The sequence below is a fragment of the Pristiophorus japonicus genome, chromosome 1, assembly GCF_044704955.1.
Source record: "Pristiophorus japonicus isolate sPriJap1 chromosome 1, sPriJap1.hap1, whole genome shotgun sequence".
In the NCBI taxonomy this organism is placed as follows: Eukaryota; Metazoa; Chordata; class Chondrichthyes; family Pristiophoridae; genus Pristiophorus; species Pristiophorus japonicus.
Genome location: NC_091977.1, coordinates 190,413,310 through 190,437,016, shown reverse-complemented (window position 1 = coordinate 190,437,016; position 23,707 = coordinate 190,413,310). Strand labels below are relative to the sequence as shown.

Here is a 23,707-nt window from a genome sequence, read left to right as displayed (position 1 = left end):
GGTACTGTCACAGAGACTGATCCAACACATAATAATCATGATTACATCTGTCGGTTAAGATAATTATCATTCGTTACCTGAAGACGTGCACCGTGACCGCAAGCTTTGAGTACAACATTCCCGGTAAAAGTGAAAGACCTCACATCTGATGATAGTCACTCATGACTCTTACAAATCAAATTATATAAATACGCAAGTACATGTAAATAAATGTAATACTCACTCTTGCGGATCCCACAGGTCGTTCCATTACTTGCGGCATTGATTGTCCTCACACACCTTGTTGGTCGCCGACGAGACCACCTCTGCTACCTCGGCCAATATCCTCTGGTAGACCCCTGTGCCCCCCTAACGTGACGCGACCCCCTGCATGAGGGAGGCATTAGCCTCGTCTGAGAACCTCCTCGCTCTTTTGCGTCCTCCAGTGTGCTCCTCTCCCTGCTCACTGCTCTCGCCAGCGTCAGTCTCCACAGCATGCAGTGTCGCCTCCTCCACTCCCTCCATTATAGGCACCAAATTCGGGAAAATATCTGGCTGGTAACAGCTAAGTTTTTGGCACAATTTGCTATAAAGCTCGAAACTCTCCCTCCCAAACATAGAAATATAGAAAATAGGTGCAGGATTAGGCCATTCGACCCTTCGAACCTGCACCACCATTCAACAAGATCATGGCTGATCATCCTTAGTACCCCTTTCCTGCTTTCCATACCCCTTGATCCCTTTAGCCGTAAGGGCCATATCTAACTCCCTCTTGAATATATCCAACGAACTGGCATCAACAACTCTCTGCGGTAGAGAATTCCACAGGTTATCAACTCTCTGAGTGAAGAAGTTTCTCCTCATCTCAGTCCTAATTGGCTTACCCCTTATCCTTCGACTGTGTCCCCTGGTTCTGGACTTCCCCAACATCGGGAACATTCTTCCTGCATCTAACCTGTCCAGTCCCGTCAGTATTTTATATGTTTCTATGAGATCCCCTCTCATTCTTCGATCCAGTCGCTCCTCAAATGTTAGTCCTGCCAACCCAGGAATCAGTCTGGTGAACCTTCGCTGCACTCCCGCAATAGCAAGAACGTCCTTCCTCAGATTAGGAGACCAAAACTGAACACAATATTCCAGGTGAGGCCTCACCAAGGGCCTGTACAACTGCAGTAAGACCTCCCTGCTCCGATACTCAAATCCCCGAGCTATGAAGGCCAACATGCCATTTGCCTTCTTCACCGTCTGCTGTACCTGTATGCCAACTTTCAATGACTGATGTACCATGACATCCAGGTCTCACTGCACCTCCCCTTTTCCTAATCTGCCGCCATTCAGATAATATTCTGCCCTCGTGTTTTTGCCACCAAAGTGGATAACCTCACATTTATCCACATTATACTGCATCTGCCATGCATTTGCCCACTCACCTAACCTGTGCAAGTCACCCTGCAACCTCTTAGCATCTTCCTCGCAGCTCATACTGCCATCCAGCTTAGTGACATCTGCAAACTTGGAGATATTACACTCAATTCCTTCATCTAAATCATTAATGTATATTGTAAATAGCTGGGGTCGCAGCACTGAGCCCTGCGGCACTCCACTAGTCACTGCCTGCCATTCTGAAAAAGACCCGTTTATCCCGACTTTCTGCTTCCTGTCTGCCAACCAGTTCTCTATCCACGTCAATACATTACCCCCAATGCCATTTGCTTTAATTTTGCACACCAATCTCTTATGTGGGACCTTATCAAAAGCCTTTTGAAAGTTCAAATACACCACATCCACTGGTTCTCCCCTGTCCACTCTTCTAGTTACATCCTCAAAAAATTCTAGAAATTTGTCAAGCATGATTTCTCTTTCATAAATCCATGCTGACTTAGACCGATCCTGTCACTGCTTTCCAAATGCACTGCTATTTCATCTTTAACAATTGATTCCAACATTTTCCCCACAACTGATGTCAGGCTAACCGGTCTATAATTCCTCATTTTCTCTCTCCCTCCTTTCTAAAAAAATGGTGTTACATTAACTACCCTCCAGTCCATAGGAACTGATCCAGAGTCAATAGACTGCTGGAAAATTATCACCAATGCATCCACTATTTCTAGGGCCACTTCCTCAAGTACTCTGGGATGCAGACTATCAGGCCCTGGGGATTCATCGGCCTTCAATCCCATCAATTTCCTGAACACAATTTCCTGACTAATAAGGATTTCCTTCAGTTCCTCCTTCTCGCTAGACCCTCGGTCCCCTAGTATTTCCAGAAGATTACTTGTATCTTCCTTCGTGAAGACAGAACCAAAGTATTTGTTCAATTGGTCTGCCATTTCTTTGTTCCCCATTATAAATTCACCTGAATCTGACTGCAAAGGACCTACGTTTGCCTTCACTAATCTTTTTCTCTTCACATATCTATAGAAGCTTTTGCAGTCAGTTTTTATGTTACCAGCAAGCTTCCTCTCAAACTCTATTTTCCCCTCCTAATTAAACTCTTTGTCCTCCTCTGTGGCATTCTAAATTTCTCCCAGTCCTCAGGTTTGCTGCTTTTTCTGGCCAATTTATATGCCTCTTCCTTAACACTATCCTTAATTTCCCTTGTTAGCCACGGTTGAGCCACCGTCCCAGTTTTATTTTTACTCCAGATAGGGATGTACAATTGTTGTAGTTCATCCATGTAATCTTTAAATGTTTGCCATTGCCTACCCACCGTCAACCCTTTAAGTATCATTCGCCAGTCTATTCTAGCCAGTTCATATCTCATACCATCAAGTTACCTTTCCCCAAGTTCAGGACCCTAGTCTCTGAATTAACAGTGTCACTCTCCACCTTAATAAAGAATTCTACCATATTATGGTCACTCTACCCCAAGGGGCCTCGCACAAGATTGCTAATTAGCATACCACACCCAAACACGCCTTCACTCCCTCTCTCTCTGTCTCCTCTTATGCGTATGTAATGATGACCCTTGACCTCCTGAATCGCGGGAATCGAGCGTTGCCATGCTGTTGCCAAGGACGGCGCCACTTTACGGCAGAAGGTCAGAGAGATTTAACGCTGACACCCATTTCAGATCGCTCGCAGTAACGCCCAATTTTTAAAATGGAGACTAGGGGATTTGAAAATGGGCGACAAGCCAGCGATCTGTAAACCCATTTTTACAGCCCATGCTGGAAATAACACCCATTTTTGGGTGATCTGCACAAAAATGTAAAATCTAGCCCCATATCATTTATCCCCCAGCATCCAACCGTGACCTTGTGGCTGACTCTTAAACAGGTAAGATGTGCGCATCATGGATGCTCCCTGGAAAATTTGCATTTATTGCCATTATTATTTGGTTGTGGTCGACAACGAGTTGCGCACCCAGGGAGTAGAATTCCTGTCAGTTCTGAAACACCTTTACATCCTGTAAAGGTACTCGCAGGGCGATGTGCGTACTGTCTATTGCTCCCTGCACCTTGAGGAAGTTTGCTATTCTCGAGAAATCTAAAGCCCTCTTAGTCTCTGCCTCTCTATAGTCATAGGGAAGTTTATAAAGTCCATCCTGCATGTGTAAAGGGCTTCAGTCATCTCTCGAATGCAGCAATGTGTGGCGTGCTGAGAGATACTGCAAATGTCGACAGCTGAGGCCTGAAAGGAGCCCGATGTTTAGAAGGAAAGTGCCGCAGTAACTTTAACCTCAACGGGCAGTGCGGTCCTGATGGTGCTGATAGGCTGCAGATCACCCTTAATTAGCTGGCATATCTCACTGATGACCTCTTTTCAGAATTGCAGCCTTCTAACGCACGTGTTATCAGACAAGTCCAAGTATGATCGCTTATCCCTGTAAATGCATTATGTGTAACGTCTTCTCCTCCTCAGCAGTCCGTCATCTCTCTGATTGGGCACATAATGCTCTTCAATAAGCCTTCTTCCATCTCTATTCTGCAGCATGTGATTCGTCATCAATACTGGTTGAGAGATTACAGGCCACATCACTATAAATGCCCATAATTTGTCCTCAACAAATACAAATGTGATTAGATGATTGGCAAGAGTCAAAAACGCCCTTAAAATCACTCACAAATTGCTTCTCCTGACAAACACTTCAAGCAGCCTTTTATTAAAGATCCACCGAGTTACAAAATGGCGTCCGTAGTGCCGAGTTAAGGTCAGGTGATTGCAGCTTTTCTTGAGCGTCTTTTTGGGCCAGCGATCATTTGAGCGAATTATGGCAAAATGCCGAAAGTAGCGCTTGGCGATAATCGGGCGCTAGTTTCCATTATAACCAGTATTCTCGACCTTGCACGAGGATGATGTCATTTAAAAAAAAATATGCCGGGCGACGCAGCTCATTCCTGTATGGCAAAAGCTGCGCCAGCAATAAATGGGCAATAATCGGGTGCTAGTTTCCATTTTTCATCAAAAATGGGCGAAGGCCTGAATCTCAGCGCTTATATGGGCGATGATGTGCCGAAAGTCTAGGCCCTCGATTCCTTTCAACCAGAATCTCTGATTTCATAGAATGGTTACATAGCTCGGAAGAACGCCATTCGGCCTATGGATCCCATGCTGGCTCTCTGCAAGAGCACTTCAGCTAGTCCCACTCTCATGCCCTTTCTCCGAAGCCCTGCACATTTTTTTCCTTCAGGTACTTATCCAACTCCCTTTTGAAAGCCGTGATTCATTCTGTCTCCACCACCCTTTCAGGCAGTGCATTCCAGGTCATAATCACTCGCTGTGTAAAAAGGTTTTTCTTCTGTCACCTTTGGTTCTTTTGCCAATCACCTTAAATCTGTGTCCTCTGGTTCTCAACCCTTCTGCCAATGAGAACAGTTTCTCTCAATCTACTCTGTGCAGACCCATCATGATTTTGAAATCCTCTATCAAATCTCCTCTCACTCTTCTCTGCTCTGAGAACTACCCCAGCTTCTCCAGTCTATTCACATAACTGAAGTCCCTCATCCCTGGAATCATTCTCAATTTTTTTCTGCACCCTTTCCAAGGCCTTCACATCCTTCCTAAAGTGCGGTGCTCAGAACTGGACACAATACTCCAGTTGAGGCTGAACCAGTGTTTTATACAGGTTCATCATAATTTCCGGGCTTTTGTACTCTATACCTCTATTCATGAAGCCCAGGATCCTGTAAGTTTTTTTAACTGCTTTCTCAACCTGCCCAGCCACCTTCAACGATTTGTGCACATATACCCCAGGTCTCTCTGTTCACGAACCCCCTTTAGGATTGTATCATTTAGTTTATATTTCCTCTCCTCACTCTTAATACCAAAATGTGTCACTTCGTACTTTTCTGCCTTAAATTTCATCTGCCACGTGTCCGCCCATTCCACCAGCCTGTCTATATCTTCTCGATGTCCATCACTCTCCTCCTCACTGTTCACTATACTTCCAAGTTTTGTATCATCTTCTCTCATCAGCCTTCTCTGTTACCTCATCAAAAAACACAATCAAGTTGGTTAAACACGATTTACCTTTAACAAATCCGTGCTAATGAATCCACACTTGTCCAAGTGACTGTTAATTCTGTCCCTGATTATTGTTTCCAAAAGCTTCCCCACCACCGAGGTTAAACTGACTGGCCTATAGTTGCTGGATTTATCTTTACACCCTTTTTTGATCAAGGGTCTAACATTTGCAATTCTCCAATCCTCTGATATCATCCTCGTTTCTAAGGAGGATTGAAAGATTATGGCCAATACCTCCGCGATTTCTTCCTTCACTTCCCTTAGTGTCCTATGCATCCCATTTGGTCCTGGTGACTTATCTACTTTAAGTACAGCCAGCCTTTCTAGTACTACCTCCTCGATTCTTATCCCATCCAGTATCTCCTTTACCTCCTCCTTCACTATATCTATGGCAACATCTTCTTCCTTGGTGAAGACAGATACAAAGTACTCATTTAGTACCTCAGCTTTAACTTCTGCTTCCATGCATAGGTCTCCTTTTTGGTCCCTAATCGGCCCCACCCCTCCTCTTATTAGCTATTTACTATTTATATGCCTATAGAAGACTTTTGTATTACCTTTTATGTTAGCTGCCATTCGATTCTCATACCCTCTCTTTGCCTCTCATTTTGTTTTTCACTTCTCCTCTGAACTTTCTATATTTAGCCTGATTCTCAGATGTATTCCCGACGTGACATCTGTCATACGCGCTCTTTTTTTGCTCCATCTTACTCTATCTCTTTCGTCAACCAGGGAGCTCTGACTTTAGTTGTCCTACCTTTCCCCCATTGGGAATGTACCTTGACTGTATCCGAACTATTTCCTCTTTAAAGGCAGCCCATTGTTTCATTACAGTTTCGCCTGCTAATTCTGATTCCAATGTACCCAGGTCAGATCTGTTCTCATCCCACTGAAATTGGCCTTCCTCCAATTAAGTATTTTTACTCTAGATTGCTCCCTGTACTTTTCCATAGCTGATCTAAACCGTATACTATGATCACTGTTCCCTAAATGCTCACCTACTGACACTTGCTCCACTTGACCTTCCTCATTCCCCAGAACCAGATCCAGCAATGCCTCCTTCCTCATTGGGCGGGAAACATACCGATCCAGAAAGTTCTCCTGAACACACTTCAGAAATTCTTCCCCCTCTCTTTTACGATCCCAGTCTAAGTTAGGACAGTTGAAGTCCCCCATTATCACTACTCTATAGTTCTTGCATCTTTCTATAATTTCTCTGCAAATTTGCTCCTCTATATTTTTCCCCACTAGTTAGTGGCCTATAGAATATACCTAGTAGTGTAATGGCACCTCTATTATTTCTTAACTCTAGCCATATAGATTCTGTCCAGGGCATCCTCTCTCTCCAGCACTGTAACATTCTCCTTAACCAATATTGCCACACCATCTTTCTTTCCCTAACTTTCCTGAACCCTTTATATCCAGAAATATTTAATACCCAATCTGGTCCTTTTTTGAGCCAGGTCTCCATTATTGCCACGACATCATATTCCCATGTGGCTATTTGCAGCTGCAGCTCACCAACCTTGTTCACTACACTTTGTGCGTTCACATACATGCACTGTAAACCTATCTTGGACCATCCTGCTTTTTCTTTTAGTCTGACCCCACCTAATACCTTACTATTTCTTACTCTAGTGCGATCCGTCTCTCCCAATCCTTTGTGCCTTTGTTTCTCCTTTTTAATGCTAGTGCCCAGCCCCCTAGCAACTTAATTTAAACCCTCCCCAAGAGCACTAGCAAACCTCGCCGCGAGAATATTTCCTCTACTCCAGTGTTGTGAATGATCTAACAACAATTGAAGCCACTGAAATTATATTTAAGGGTTCTCTTAAAAGTGCATGTGTGATGGGGACTACAGCATGGCTAATGTAACACCCATTTTCACCCACTTAGTTTAACATCTGTCGTAGGGAAAATTTTGAAATTTTAATTAAACGATGAAAATACTAAATATCTAGAAGAAAATAAAATAATTAGAAACAGCCAACATGGATTTCAAACAGGAAGATTGTGTTTGCAAACCTGTTAAGAGTTCTTTGAGGAGGTGAAAGAGGTGGTAGATGGGAGAATTGCTGTCAATGTTGAGAGAACTCTAGTATTAATACTTTGACAAGTGGAGAGTACTTCATCACACTCTGACAATTGTTAAGAAAAGGTGACTTCATTCACTCAGTAACATTTACAGATCCTGATGGCAGGTTGGTAGAGTAAAGGCTAATATAATCACAATTGTTCAGGAAGCCAAATGGTAAAGAAATGTGACTCTCAGAAGAGTTTGAGAAAACAAAAACTGCCTCAAAGAGCCACCTGGTGACTAAAACAAGGAACTGCAACTGTTTGAGATCATTACAGATTGCCAAAGATCGTCACATAACATTTGAAAGTCATATTCGATCAGTGTTACCTACAGGTATCACTGGAAAAGGTTTGCATTAGACATTTTAAAATGGAACATAGCAGGACATATTACCTTAGAAATTTGAGTGCACTGTGTCCATTTTGCAGGCTTCTTTGCGTTCACAGGCAACGGATCATGCAGCTGTGTGTCTGGTTTCCTTGCAGCAGGCACGATCCATTTATCCTGTGCCAGTCATCTGTGCTATCATTATTGCAATTAGGCCGTCAGGTGAGACTGGCTACTGGGCGAAAAGAGCTATACCTTTCAGGCATGGCTTGTGACTCGTGTCAGGAACCCAAGCAGAGTCGGGGAGGTGGCCTACAATGAGAGCCATGCTGCCTGCCATCAGAAACATCAACAGAATGAAAGGTCACTGACCTGAAACGTTAACTCAGTTTCTCTCTCTGCAGATACTGCCTGACCTGCTGAGTATTTCCAGCATTCTCTGCTTTTTGCCTTTGTATTGGTCTTCTTTGGTAGCCTGAGCTCTCGAAGTCAGCATCTGAGTCCTCTGTAGCAGAGCTCATATGCAATCTCACCCTCTGGTGAGCTGGCACCTGTGGCATCCAATCCCCCTGCCTCTGCGCACTTGTGGCCGATGCTTCACTATGCAGAGACACCTCCTCAAACTTACCCATTGCAACCATGTCCTTGGAGCTATGCTCCTGGTGTTGACCTCCTCAGCGACCTCTTCCCAATGGCAGTGGAGGTCTGGAGGGCTCTCGGCCCCCCTTGGGTGGGGGCAAGGAAGGAAGAGGATGTCCCTCCTCCTGTCAACAGTCTGGACCAGGGCTTCCAATACTGCATCCAAGAACCTAGGTGCCTTCTCTGTCTCTCTCCCAGCTATTTCGTAGCATTTCTCTGCTGTCTACAACCAGAGAACATCTCCCCTTTAAGAGGTGCTGGCCGATTTCTCACCTCCCTAAACAGACACACAGTCAATAGGCAGCGCTGCCTGCACACTTGACTCATGATAACGAGCTGGCAGCACCAATTTCAAGAAGCCCCTGTCACCACATGAACAAGCACATGGCAGTGCACTCGCCGCCCCCTCTGAGCCTGCTTGCAGGCACAAGTAGATTTCTAGGCCATTGAATTTAATAAAGTTCAGATTTGTACTTTTTCCAACATTACCTGCAACACACAGTGCGATTGGCTGCCCAACATATAGAAGAGGACCACTGCTAAAAATCTCTTCAACCTGATTGGGTGGAGGCATAAATGTGTTGGATCCAGGGATGTCCTTTGCTTTTAGCACCTATAATGTCAAATAAAAGAAATGAATTAATTCAACAACTATCATATACTTTTTTGGGTACATTTTTTGCTGATGAGGGTAATGCCAATGGGAATGGAACATTTTTTATAACCAGTGTTAGAATCATGAATTCACAAGTCTGGTTTTATTATCGGTAATTGAAAGGTAAAGTTCCACCACTGTGATATCTATCCTTGTGCCCTGTTTGAATGAGGCTTTAATTTTGTGCTACATTCTTGGGAATACTGTTCTATGCTCACCAACAAATGTATTGAGATTGAACCCAATTACTTCCTGTAGATGAATAGGAACATTATGGGCTGGATTTTCGTTGATGTTACAACTGGATTTTCACTGCGATTTGACCCTCCGCAGCGAAAACTCAGTCGGAGGGATCTTCGGGCACCTTTTTGCGGCGGTGCTTCCATGTAGCCCCGGGGAGCGGAGCGCCGTGAAATGACATGCAACGCTGCAGATGGTGTTACCATCGTACTTTCTGCTCTCTCGGGACCCATACTCCGCGCCCAGAATACCAACAGGGTCAAATCTGTCAGTGCAGCCCTGCCAGCAGCAGTAAGTATGAAGATCTGCGAATAAGGTAAGTTAAAGTTTTTATTTTTTAAATTCTTTTTCAGCGATTTAGTAGGTAAGGGTTTCGTGAATGTTTTAAAACATTTTTGTTGTTGTTTTTTTCCCCCCCTCCCAAGGCCTCTCTTGTAGAGCTGCCGGCCCCGGACTAAAGTTGCCGAAACTCACGGTTTGCGCCGCAAATCCTCGTGCAATGCCGACTTTACCAATGGCACAGACGTAAAGGCTGAAAGTTCGGCCTAAAAAGTAGTGCAGTGAAAACGGTAATTTTGCCGAAAAACTACCGTTTTCGCTGAAATCCGAAAATCTAGCCCAATGCTTTTTAAAAAGTACAATACAACAAATCAGTTCACATCGAGACAAATGTGAAGTGCTTTCATTGAACTGTGAGCTCGATGAAATGATTCTCTTTGCATATCAAACAATGGACGATTAGTGCTGAAAGCCTATACATAAGTGCTACCTTCTGTTATAAAAATAACAAATTGCATTTACATAGTGCCTTTAACATTGTAAAACATTCCAAGGCGCTTCACGGAGGTGCTAACACAATTTGACACTGAGCCACATAAGGAAATACAAGGCCAGGTGACCAAAAATCTGATCATAGGGGTAGGTTTTAACAACTACAACTTATATTTATATAGCACCTTTAACATAGTAAAATGTCCCAAGGAGCTTTAGAGGAACATTATCAAACAAAATTTGACACCGAGCCACGTAAGAAGCTATTAGGGCAAATGATCAAAAGCTTGGTCAAAGAGGTAGGTTTTAAGGAGCATCTTAAAAGGAAGAAAGAGAGGCGGAGAGGTTAAGAGAGCGAATTCCAGAACCTAGGGCTGAGGCAGCTGAAGGTACAGGCGCCAATGGTGGAGTGATTAAATTGCGGGATGCGCAAGTGGTCATAACTGGAGGAAAGCAGAGATCGGGTAGGGTTGTATTAATATTTTGCTTTAAATATCCCAAAACATGTAAAAATAATTTTAAAAGCTTTTGTTTTTTTGTTCAGATGAAGATTGTCTTTGACAACTAAATAATGATGGTTTTGAAAATGTGGCTATTAAATAGAACTTGCTTACAGTGAATTTAGTGAAATTCCCTTTATATTTTTGGCACATGTAACGAACCTGAGTACCTTCTGCCTGTGTAGGGTTGTAGGGTAGGGTTGTAGGACTGGAGGAGGTTACAGAGATAGGGAGGAGCGAGGCCATGGAACAATTTGAAAACATGTAGAAGAATTTTTTTTAAATCGAAGCATTGCCGGACCGGGAGCCAACGTAGGTAGTGAGCACAGGGGTGATGATGGAGATGATGATGGTGGGTGAACGGGCAAGTTAGGATATATGCAGCAGAGTTTTGGAAGAGTCCAAATTTATGGAGGGTGGCAGACTAGAGGCAGTCAGGAGAGCATTGGAACAGTCAAATCTAGAGGTCACAAAGGCATAGATGAGAGTTTCAGCAGCAGATGAACGGGGGCAGAGCAGACACAGGCAGAAGGTACTCAAGTTGGTTACATGTGCCAAAAATATAAAGGGAATTTCACTAAATTCACTGTAAGCAAGTTCTATTTAATAGCCACATTTTCAAAACCATCATTATTTAGTTGTCAAAGACAGTCTTCATCTGAACAAAAAAACAAAAGCTTTTAAAATTATTTTTACATGTTTTGGGATATTTAAAGCAAAATATTAATACAAAGTTAAATAAATACATTTAAAGTGTAAGAAAAGATGAAGAATATAAACACATTTTTATAAGCACTCCTTCAGTCTCCTCCCGATCATCAGTAAAGTGATGGAGCGAGTTGCAATTGTGCCATCACGCAACACCTGCTCACCAATGCTCAGTTTGGATTGTGACAGAACCATTCGGTTCCAGACCTTATCACAGCCTTGATCCAGATATGGAAACAAGGGGTGAATGCCAGAACAAAGGTGACAGTAACTGTCCTCAACATCAAGGCAGTATTTGACCAAGAACGACACCAAAGGAAACTCTCCTGTGCCGGAAGTCATGCATAACAGGAAGGCAGATGGTCATGGTTGTTGGAGGCCAATCACTGTAGCCCCAGATCATCACTGCAGGAGTTCATTGGGGAAACATCCTCGACGAAACCATCTTCAACTGCTTTATCAATAACGTTTCTTCCATATAAAGTCAATGATGATGATTCTACAGTGTTCAGCTCCATTCACAAAATCCTCCAATAATAAAGCAGGTAACATTTGTGTCACATGATCATCTCCAACAAGAAAAAGCACAACAACCACCCCTGAACTTCAATGGCACTGCTGAGGCCTCCACCAGCAACATCTTGGGGCTCATCGATGACCAGAAATTTAAATGGACCAGCCAGTGTAGGACATATAGTCTGGCTACTCTGCAAAGAGTGGCTCACTTATTGACCCTTCAAGGCCTCTCCATCTACAAGGCTCAAAGCAGAAATATCAGAAATGTAATAAATCACTATTTATCTGGATGAGTGCAGCTGCCACAACACTCAAGAAGCTCAACATCATCCAGGACTTTGCTGTTCACTGGATTGGCAACCCTGCCAGTGAACTGAATATCCACCATCAGTGCAATGTGGCTGCAGCATGTGCAATTTACAGAAACGGTAGTATAGTGGTTAAATTACAGGATTAGTAATCCAGAGGCGAGGAATAATGATTCGGAGACAGATCAGGAAATCTGCCATCCTCACCTGGGGCCCAAGTTTCCCGAATTAAAAATAATGGCGCTCACTCACTTGGACGCCCATTGTTTTTTGGCCCCTCGGCGCTGAAAATAAAAATCCAAAGTTTTCTTCCAGCATGCACATCTTCTGGCCACATCACTAGCCGAGTCGATCTCGCAGGGCGGGGCTTTCAGTTTGCGCCTGAAACGCACTGCGCGTGAGTTCCAAAACAAAAATCTGAACAGTGCAGTACAAAGTATTAAAAAATCAGCACGTGTGGGGACTGTGTGGATCACCATTGAGAATCCATTGGTAGCAGAGGTGGATTTGCAGGTATGAAATACAGCTTCAATCAGAGATGGCTGCAATGGAAGGGCGCAGAGAAGGCGAAAGGGACAGAGATGGAGACGCAGAAGGGGAAGCTGTAAGGGCGAAGCGATTTCTCGCGGAACAAATTGAGTCCCTGGTAGACTTAATTGAGAGTAGATGGGAAGTTATTGAAAACAAGGGGAGCTTCGGTAAAAAGAAACTTAAACCCTCTGTACTCGCAAAAGTTTGGAACCAGCTCGCAGTCGAGTTTAATGGAATGTTCACGACCTCAAGAACTGGTGCGCAGCTGAAAAAAAAATGGCAGGACCTCGGACTATCAGTGACTGTAAGTAATGTTATCTTTACATTTATTTGGGTTTTTAAATATATGTATATTTATGCATGGTAATAACATCTGTAAATGTGATCCGTGTGTGTGCGCGTGTGCGTGTGTGTTCAGAAGGACCCTCTCTTAAAAAGTTCCATTTTCATATTTGCAGAAGATGGTGTCACAGATCAACCAAGAATGGTCACAAACTGGATGAGGTCCGCCAAGTAAGCTGCAACTAACAGCCGTGGAGCAAAGGATAGCCTCTATGATTAAATGTCACAACAAGACCAACCATCAACTCGGAAGCTGATCCCAGTTTTCCAATAGAGGGTAAGCCCTGCAAATTGTACAGTCTTGGTCGGCTAAATGTTACGTACTGCGTGTGCTGCCGAAGCTTCTCCTTCCTCAATGCTGCTAACCCAAGCATCTATCTTTTGTTTCGCAGAGGTTGAGCATCAGGAGGAGACAGAAGGTGCAACTGAAGTTGAAGGAGAGAATGTTCAGGAAACCGCCACTCCAGACATTCCAAATCAGGAGAATGATGGACAGCAGGAAGGCGTCGACGATGAGATGGTTACCCCAGATTTGGAGATGGTGAACCCCTCGAGGATTCCAAGCCCTTTAATGAATCAACCGACGGGACATTTCTAGATGTGACGTCTGAGGCTGCGGGTACAAGTGTGTCGCAGCAAGCCACACCTGTGAGACTACACAGGAGGGCGAACTCCCGACCTGATGCAGAAACACAGGATTTGGAGAACATAGGACAGCTTGTGTGGATGAGTAGGGAGAACATCCAACAATCACGATTGCTCCTGGAAGACTTTGGTGGGGTGAGGGCAGAGTTGGGGAGACTGTCATTACAGGGGGAAAGAGTTTCGAGATAGATGAACGAGGTAGTATCGGCAATAGGGGGGCTCACCCAGGCTGTCAATGATGCGAGGAGCATCATTGAAGTGAAAGTTACAGCTGCACTTGCATTCTATGCCTCCGGCTCGTTTCAAGCTATAACTGGGGATGTGTGCGCCATAGAAACATAGACATCTACAGCACAGAAGGTAGCCATTTCGGCCCATCGTGTCCGCACCGGCCGACAAAGAGCCGCACGGCCCTTGGTCAGCAGCCCTAAAGATTACATATAAACTTATGAACAATGACGGAAAGGCAAAGAGCACCCAGCCCAACCAGTCCGCCTCACACAACTGCCACACCCCTTATACTGAAACATTCTACACTCCACCCCAACCGGAGCCATGTGATCTCCTGGGAGAGGCAAAAAACAGATAAAAACCCAGATTAAAAAGCCATTTCTCAACATGCAACACATATCTGCACTCTGGGCAGAGGAATGACTTCATAAAGTTCCCCATGACCGCCCAAGCAATCCATGACAGGGCTGTGGGCTTCTCCAGGATTGCTGGCTTCCCAAAGGTACAGGGCTGCATTGATTGTACCCACATCGCCTTGCGAGCACCTTTGAACGATTCCGAGATGTACAGGAACAGAAAAGGCTTCCATTCCATTAATGTACAGCTCGAGTTTGACGACATGCATCATATCATGTCAGTCGATGCAAAATACCCTAGGAGCATCCATGATGTGTTCATCCCATGCAAGAGCGTTATATCTACCATGTTTTAGCAGCAGTCAGCAGGGCAGAGCTGGCGACTGGGAGACAAAGGGTACGGCCTCGCCACCTGGCTTATGATGCCCCTACGCATAACCAGGACGGAAGCTGACCGTGTATACAACATGTCGCACATTGCGACGCGCAGCATCATAGAGGGGACCATTGGGATCTTGAAACAGCATTTCCGATGCCTGGACCATTCCAGAGGCTACTTGCTGTACTCCCCTGAGACTGTTGGTCAGTTCATTGTTGTGTGCTGCATGCTGAATAACTTAGCCATCATGAGGCAGCAGCACCTGGTAGTGGAAGTCCCACCTGCGGTGAGAGTTGCTGATGATAATGATGTGGAAGATGCAGATGACGAGGAGGAGGACGACGGAGGGCGAGGAGGACGACAAGGAAGAGGAGGAGGAGGAGGAAGCCATGCAAGTCAGGCCGGAGCACAACGGCAGAGGAGGGCAGGCCATCGTGCCTCTTTAACAATTGCTCGAGCCTTGTGCCAGCAGCTCATCCGTGAACGCTTTACTGATGCCTGAGGGCTCAGCGACAACTATTCCACATGGACCATGTTTACTGTTTGGAGTTGTTCCGTAATGTTGTGTTGTGTTAAAGGAACATGATTCAGTTTTAATGTAAAATATATTTTATTCAGAAGTTTAACAATGTACGAAACTTAACTTTAATAAAATTATTCTTGTATCAAACTTTACTTTAAGATCACTCTTTAAAATCACTTAAAAACTTTTAAACTTGTAAATTTACATAACTTACAAAAAACTTTTAATTTGAGAACAGTTACAACAGTAACAACAGCAGCAGCAAAGAAAGGCTGCACCCACCCATCTCTCCTCCACCTTATTCTAAGACCACCCGCTGCGCTGGTTCTTGGACTCCCCACCACCCCTGCCCGCAGGCAGTGGCAGTGTTTGTGAGCTTGGTAACGAACTTATTCTTTTTAACATCTTGCGTACTGCGCACCTCGGGGGGTGGGGGGGGGCGTCGGCAGGCGGCAAGTTGGAGGGCCCGGCTTTGGGTTCTTCAGAGGCTGGTGTGGGGATTGGAGTGGGAATGACAGTTGATTCTGCCAATGGGCGCGGGGTCTGGGTGTGTTCTCTTATTGTAGCATCTAACTCCAACATGCCGTCCCTCATGCGCCCGGACAGTGTCTCAACAATCTGCAACATTCCCTCCCTCATGGTCAGCGACATGATTGGCACTATCTCTGACATTCCCTCCCTCATGGCCACTATTCCTTCACTGATGGTCCGGGATATCATTCCCATTTCTCGTGTCATTGCCGTTACTTCTCCCAACTGTCCTGCTAGCTCATCACTCACCCCACTGATAGCGTCCAGGAGTGATTGGGTAAGGTCAATGGTCTCCACACTCAATGACATCATCCGAACCACATCTGTTAGATCCTGCACCTCAGGAGAGCGCGGTTGAGCTCTCCTTCCCCTCCTCCCCACGGGTGTGCCTCGCTGCACTCCACCACTGGGACCCGCAGCCTCGGACGCTGGGGCACTGGGTGTGCCTCATTGCACCCCACCAATGGGACCCGCAGCCTGGGACGATGGGGTCCTGGGTGTGCCTCGCTGCACCCCACCACTGGGACCCACAACCTCAGAAAGTGAGGCCCTGGTGTGCCTCATTGCACCACATCACTGGGACCTGCAACCTCGGAAGGTGGGAAATCATGGAATGTCCCACCAGCACTCAAACCATGTCACGGAAGGGGCTGTCACTGCAATTAGCGGCACCTCCTCCAAAGTCAGTACAACAATGAGAGCTTCAGCCAGTTCCATCCCCCTCACCCCCATGTTCTTGGTCTGGAGGGTTGGATTGGAAGATGTTCTCCTCTTCAGGCTCATCCATGTCTAAACTTTCTTCTGCATCGTCAGGGTTGGCCTCAAGTTCTGCCAAAGATAACGGAACAGTCAAATGGTTAGTAGCAGCAGAGGGGGCGGGGTGGGTGGCATGAGCAGGCTCACACATCGCAGGCCAGGCAGCATGTGGATTTGAAGGACCATGATGAGTTTGCAGGACTTACCCTCTCCCTAGAGTGTGGGCCCAGCTTGTGCAGTGGTGATTGTTTTTCTCCAGGCAGGACCCATCAAAGCAGCGACCCTCTCTTCCAAGGGTGTCAGTGGGTGCAGATTTATCGGGCCTCCTCCTGTTCAGAGTTCTTTCCTTTTTATTATGTGTCACCTTCCTCTGCAAAGATATGAAAACCTAACTTTTTAAAGAGGGTGTCTTTCTGCTGGGTAAGACATACAGATGGTCACATTTACAATTGCAATTCCATTGAATAAATTAAAATATTATTTACACTAACTACTTGACCAAGATCCTGCCACTTCTTTTTATACTGGCATCCAGATCTCGTGGTGGTTACCACTGCACAGTAATCTTCTGCAACTTGGTTCCAGCGTTTCGTCATTTCTTTGGGTGGAACTTTTATGTGACCTCTGCTGGTGTCCAGCTCCTGCCATCTGGTCTCAATCACAGTAACTAGTGCCTCCACTTCAGCCTGCAAGAAATTGTTGGTCCTTGCACCGCGTTACATCTTGTACTGCTGCAGCTGCGATTTTTCCAATGCTCTCACACAGCATTCAGCGCTCTCACATACACAACTGACTCTTTAAAAAATGATTGCCAACTCGGAGCTGTACTGCGCATGCGCGTCCATTGCAACGACATCAAAAACGTCACTTTTCCCCCCGCGCATGCGCAGAAGGTGCAGCATCGGTTTTCCACGCAGACAGCAGGCCCCACCCCTCGAGGCGACTGGACACACTGCGCAGCGGCAAATTCGAATTATACATCGGGGAAAGTTTGGCAAATTATTTTCGGTGCATTTCTGGCCTAGAAAAAGGGGCATAACTCTGGCAATACGCCAGAAAACGGACTTGGGGAAAACTGAGCCCAAAATTTTAAAAAGTCCTGACAAAGGGAACAGACCCAAAAACATTCTAACCTGTCTTTTTCCTTCATAGATGCTGGCTGATCGGATGTGTATTTACAGCATTCTCTGTTTTATTTCAGGTTTACAGCATTTGCAGCTTTTCTTTATTTTTTTTAAGTTGCTGATCATAACTTGTTGTATTAGAAACATAGAAAATAGGTGCAGGAGTAGGCCATTCGTCCCTTCTAGCCTGCACCGCCATTCAACGAGTTCATGGCTGAACATGCAACTTCAGTACCCCCTTCCTGCTTTCTCGTCATACCCCTTGATCCCCCTAGTAGTAAGGACTACATCTAACTCCTTTTTGAATATATTTAGTGAATTGGCCTCAACAACTTCTTGTGGTAGAGAATTCCACAGGTTCACCACTCTCTGGGTGAAGAAGTTTCTCCTCATCTCGGTCCTAAATGGCTTCCCCCTTATCCTTAGACTGTGACCCCTGGTTCTGGACTTCCCCAACATTGGGAACATTCTTCCTGCATCTAATCTGTCTAAACCCGTCAGAATTTTAAACGTTTCTATGAGGTCCCCTCTCATTCTTCTGAACTCCAGTGAATACAAGCCCAGTTGATCCAGTCTTTCTTGATAGGTCAGTCCCGCCATCCCGGGAATCAGTCTGGTGAACTCCCTCAATAGCAAGAATGTCCTTCCTCAGGTTAGGAGACCAAAACTGTACACAATACTCCAGGTGTGGCCTCACCAAGGCCCTGTACAACTGTAGCAACACCTCCCTGCCCCTGTACTCAAATCCCCTTGCTATGAAGGCCAATGTGCCATTTGCTTTCTTAACCGCCTGCTGTACCTGCATGCCAACCTTCAATGACTGATGTACCATGACACCCAGGTCTCGTTGCACCTCCCCTTTTCCTAATCTGTCACCATTCAGATAATAGTCTGTCTCTCTGTTTTTACCACCAAAGTGGATAACCTCACATTTATCTACATTATACTTCATCTGCCATGCATTTGCCCACTCACCTAACCTATCCAAGTCGCTCTGCAGCCTCATAGCATCCTCCTCGCAGCTCACACTGCCACCCAACTTAGTGTCATCCGCAAATTTGGAGATACTACATTTAATCCCCTCGTCTAAATCATTAATGTACAGTGTAAACAGCTGGGGCCCCAGCACAGAACCTTGCGGTACCCCACTAGTCACTGCCTGCCATTCTGAAAAGTCCCCATTTACACCTACTCTTTGCTTCCTGTCTGACAACCAGTTCTCAATCCATGTCAGCACACTACCCCCAATCCCATGTGCTTTAACTTTGCACATTAATCTCTTGTGTGGGAACTTGTCGAAAGCCTTCTGAAAGTCCAAATATACCACATCAACTGGTTCTCCCTTGTCTACTCTACTGGAAACATCCTCAAAAAATTCCAGAAGATTTGTCAAGCATGATTTCCCTTTCACAAATCCATGCTGACTTGGACCTATCATGTCACCTCTTTCCAAATGCGCTGCTATGACATCATTAATAATTGATTCCATCATTTGACCCACTACCGATGTCAGGCTGACCGGTCTATAATTCCCTGTTTTCTCTCTCCCTCCTTTTTTAAAAAGTGGGGTTACATTGGCTACCCTCCACTCCATAGGAACTGATCCAGAGTCAATGGAATGTTGGAAAATGACTGTCAATGCATCCGCTATTTCCAAGGCCACCTCCTTAAGTACTCTGGGATGCAGTCCATCAGGCCATGGGGATTTATCGGCCTTCAATCCCATCAATTTCCCCAACATAATTTCCCGACTAATAAAGATTTCCCTCAGTTCCTCCTCCTTACTAGACCCTCTGACCCCTTTTATATCCGGAAGGTTGTTTGTGTCCTCCTTAGTGAATACCGAACCAAAGTACTTGTTCAATTGGTCCGCCATTTCTTTGTTCCCCGTTATGACTTACCCTGATTCTGACTGCAGGGGACCTACGTTTGTCTTTACTAACCTTTTTCTCTTTACATATCTATAGAAACTTTTGCAATCCGTCTTAATGTTCCCTGCAAGCTTCTTCTCGTACTCCATTTTCCCTGCCCTCATCAAACCCTTTGTCCTCCTCTGCTCAGTTCTAAATTTCTCCCAGTCCCCGGGTTCGCTGCTATTTCTGGCCAATTTGTATGCCATTTCCTTGGCTTTAATACTATCCCTGATTTCCCTTGATAGCCACGGTTGAGCCACCTTCCCTTTTTTATTTTTACGCCAGACAGGAATGTACAATTGTTGTAGTTCATCCATGCGGTCTCTAAATGTCTGCCATTGCCCATCCACAGTCAACCCCTTAAGTATCATTCGCCAATCTATCCTAGCCAATTCACGCCTCATACCTTCAAAGTTACCCTTCGTTAAGTTCTGGACCATGGTCTCTGAATTAACTGTTTCATTCTCCATCCTAATGCAGAATTCCACCATATTATGGTCACTCTTCCCCAAGGGGCCTCGCACAACGAGATTGCTAATTAATCCTCTCTCATTACACAACAGCCAGTCTAAGATGGCCTCCCCCCTAGTTGGTTCCTCGACATATTGGTCCAGAAAACCATCCCTTATGCACTCCAGTAAATCCTCCTCCACCGTATTGCTTCCAGTTTGTTTAGCCCAATCTATGTGCATATTAAAGTCACCCATTATAACTGCTGCACCTTTATTGCATGCACCCCTAATTTCCTGTTTGATGCCCTGTCCAACATCACTACTACTGTTTGGAAGTCTGTACACAACTCCCACTAACGTTTTTTGCCCTTTGGTGTTCTGCAGCTCTACCCATATAGATTCCACATCATCCAAGCTAATGTCCTTCCTAACTATTGCATTAATCTCCTCCTTAACCAGCAATGCTACCCCACCTCCTTTTCCTTTTATTCTATCCTTCTATTCTGTTAAAAAAGACTGCATTGGAAAACTAGTTAAACAATGCACTTGACGAATAGTATTAACTACTTACTGCAGCAGCACCAGGCACAGTCATGGCGACTGTACTGTCAATGTTGCCAATAGATGCATTTCCCGCTGTGCTTAGGACAAACACTGCAAATAGCTCATGAGGAAGAGGCAGTATGTCGTCGATGAACTGAGCTTCACCAGAAGTCTAGAAGTGAGACAACGGAAATATGTGATTAAAGTTACTCTACCATTCAAAGAACTACTGCAATGCTTTCCCCAGTAGCAAAAAAATATTGTTGCAAAAGCCAGGATATTCTGCTGCCAGAGGTGCGGCCCACCTGACGGATCAGCCGAATTTACTTTTTTAAAAAAAAGCAGACTTCTGCTGGTATTCCCACCAGCCTGCCTGTGGGGTGGTGGCCAGGACACTGCTGCTGCTACAGGAGTCAGATGCTTCCAGCAGCTTGAAGCCCTAGAAACTGCCATATCTCTAACCAAGATATTATCGATGGTCTCTCCACTGATTCAATTGCTGACTTTTGGCATCGTAAGGTATTTGATGCGTTACGCTTTACCGACATTCCAAACATCTAGTTTTGCTAAGGTAATAAAGATGGAAAATATCATGTGTGACGTGATGCTGGAAAATATATCACAGTAAAAGAGAAGGAATTGGCATAACAGATCCTCTTCCAATTTTCTGCTTCCACCTGCCCTATTACCACTGCCAAACCTGTGGAAACACAAGCAAAAGTTAGCCTCTGGCAATCAGCTGTCTAACTCGACAGGTTGCAGGGTAAATTAGATCATCAAAGGCTGGGCAGCTTTCAGTCACTGAATCTAAAAAGTGTTGTGTGAATATACAATTGGATCCACTGCACATCTGTATGTGTTCAATTCGCATTGATACACCAGTGGTTGGATCTAGTTATGTACATGCTCCAAACAGTTAGAAAAAGTGCTGCACCCCTAACCTATTTTGGACTAGGATAAAATCATATCATCTGACTGGTGCCCTATCTTTAAAACAGCGATAAACAAATACCTACCTGGTACGGGCTTTATCATTTTGAATCCCTCATGTAGGGTAGAAACATTTCCATCCCTGAAAAGTATACAGGGTGACCATTTGCTTCTGCCCTTTATAAAAGCCCAGGAGTTGCATGATAGCTCAGTTCTTCTTGACTCATACAATCCTAAAATTATTTAATTCAAAGTACCCTAACAAAAAACAACAATAAGTTTGAAGCAATGGCTGGGTGGGATAGTGGCTTGTGAGGAATGGTATCAAAGAATGGCAAGGAGAGTCCAAGGCTGGCAAACTTACTTTCAGATTTGTGGTGACATCTATATTATGGAGATATCACAATGCAATAAAAATCCTCACTAGGTACCAATTACTTCACAGCTAAAAATTGTTCGTATTTCTCCCAACACTGCAGCACCTGGCTCTCGAAGTTCAATAAAACCAATGCTGAATGCTCAGTGAACCTTCTCAAAATAGGGGGAAAAGATTGAGCTATTGTAAAGGTCCCGAGCCTATGGACCGAGTGGGAGCAGGTGGGTCACATGATGTGGGGTTGGTCCTGATGATGTCAGGTTAAAGAAAATCCATGTGATTACCCAGAACTAATTAAGACTGCTCATATTTTTATGGCATGTGATAGGTTTCTAAATGTAAAAGAATTCTGCTAATATGCACAATTGGTCCAACACAATCAGATAAATTTTACCTCAATAACCAACCAGTATTAACTGCACTGTGTTAGAATTTACCTCCTGTTTACAGTAGGACGATAGTGACAGGTTTAGCCAACATGAGTAAGCTAGGGGTTTAGGGGCTTCTACATATGTAATGGTCTGAAACTGTAATATTTTGAGAAAATGGGTGATTGAAATTAAATTCTATCTCTGAGGATTTGAAGATCACCAAAAGAAAGATTTGAATATCTTATTCAAAACTACCAGGGTATACACCAGGGAACATGTAGCATTATCATTGAACAATACTTTACCATACCAATGTAGAACCATTGTGTGAATTTGTACACCATGCATATATCGAGTGGCACCAAATAAAAGACAAATCGAAATCCTACCTGCAGATGGGCACTTAGTTTTGGCATGGGCTTTGTCAAAGGGTATTCTTCTGGTATGCTGCTGAAAGTTTGTTTTCCGGTGGATACAGGACGCTCCAAAGTGTACCGGGCACTTCGGTTACAAGGGGAAATAGCATCGTCGCTCAACAGAGACAGGTAAAACTATTCAAAAGAAAGTTTCGAGTGGATTTATTGATCAATAAATTAGAATCAAAAGTGAGCAATGCAAGTATAGCGTTTTAGATTATAATGCTAAAAATTAAACTGCTAAGATCATCAGCAATCTGGAACAAATGAAAATGTAATCAACAAATCATTGGGAACTGGGCAGCACAGTGGATTATCACACCTTTCACATCTGCAGCTTGGGTTGAATGCAGCTCAAACTGATGGATGAAAATCTAATCTGTGCTGGCTTTACGTGAAATACCATTTTTCATTTTGGAACGTGCATAGATGAGTGCAAGCAGGCTATTGTCCTCTCCTCTGGTAGACTTTTTACCAGGTCTCACCAGAAAGTAATTAGGATCAGAAATGCTGGCTAATTTTCCACTCCCCTACAGTCTGCTGTGATGCCTCGATTACCAAACTGGCCAAGGTTGGCTTATTCAGCAAAGACCAGAATCAATCCTGGAATCATTCTGGTAGGTATTGCTCAGTGCTATACCATATGGTGTATTTACACACTAAGCCATTCATCCCATAATTTAATTAAGATTTAGGAACCAAAATTCAATATAATGATCATTTTAATATGTTACTCACCTTATAGAAAAGCCCAAGTGCCAGAGTTTTCCTGTATGCAGCACTGGCAAGTAATGGATCACGGCTATCTGGAATTATTTCCTTGCAAAGCGTAGTCAAAGCACCTGCAACAATTACTTTTAATAATCAATTACCAGACTAATTTAACAGCAATATAAAAATACTTGCATTCTGCCTTGATCACAATTGATATGCAACCACAAGAAGTAGAAGTGGGAGAGGGGTAAAGAGGAGTGGGGGAGGGGGTGGGGAGAGAAGAGGTGGTGGTGGGGATTAGCGGGGGGGGAAAAGAGAACGGGGGTGGGAAAGAGAACGGGGGGGAAAGAGAGGAGATGGGGGGGGGGAAGAGAGGAGATGGGGG

At 44.6% G+C, this 23,707-nt stretch overlaps 1 protein-coding gene across 7 annotated transcripts in view; it reads right to left on the bottom strand.

Moving 5' to 3' along the window:
- Positions 1–23,707, bottom strand: part of LOC139267357 (xanthine dehydrogenase/oxidase-like) — a 274,065-nt gene that overhangs the window by 94,287 nt on the left and 156,071 nt on the right. For all 7 annotated transcript variants that reach the window (XM_070885566.1, XM_070885588.1, XM_070885584.1 and 4 more), the window contains 4 exons: positions 23,347–23,450; positions 22,582–22,743; positions 20,544–20,687; positions 8,981–9,104 (listed from right to left, as the gene is read on the bottom strand). In XM_070885566.1, coding sequence (XP_070741667.1) covers positions 8,981–9,104; positions 20,544–20,687; positions 22,582–22,743; positions 23,347–23,450 — 534 coding nt within the window. The remainder of the gene's footprint in view (positions 1–8,980; positions 9,105–20,543; positions 20,688–22,581; positions 22,744–23,346; positions 23,451–23,707) is intronic.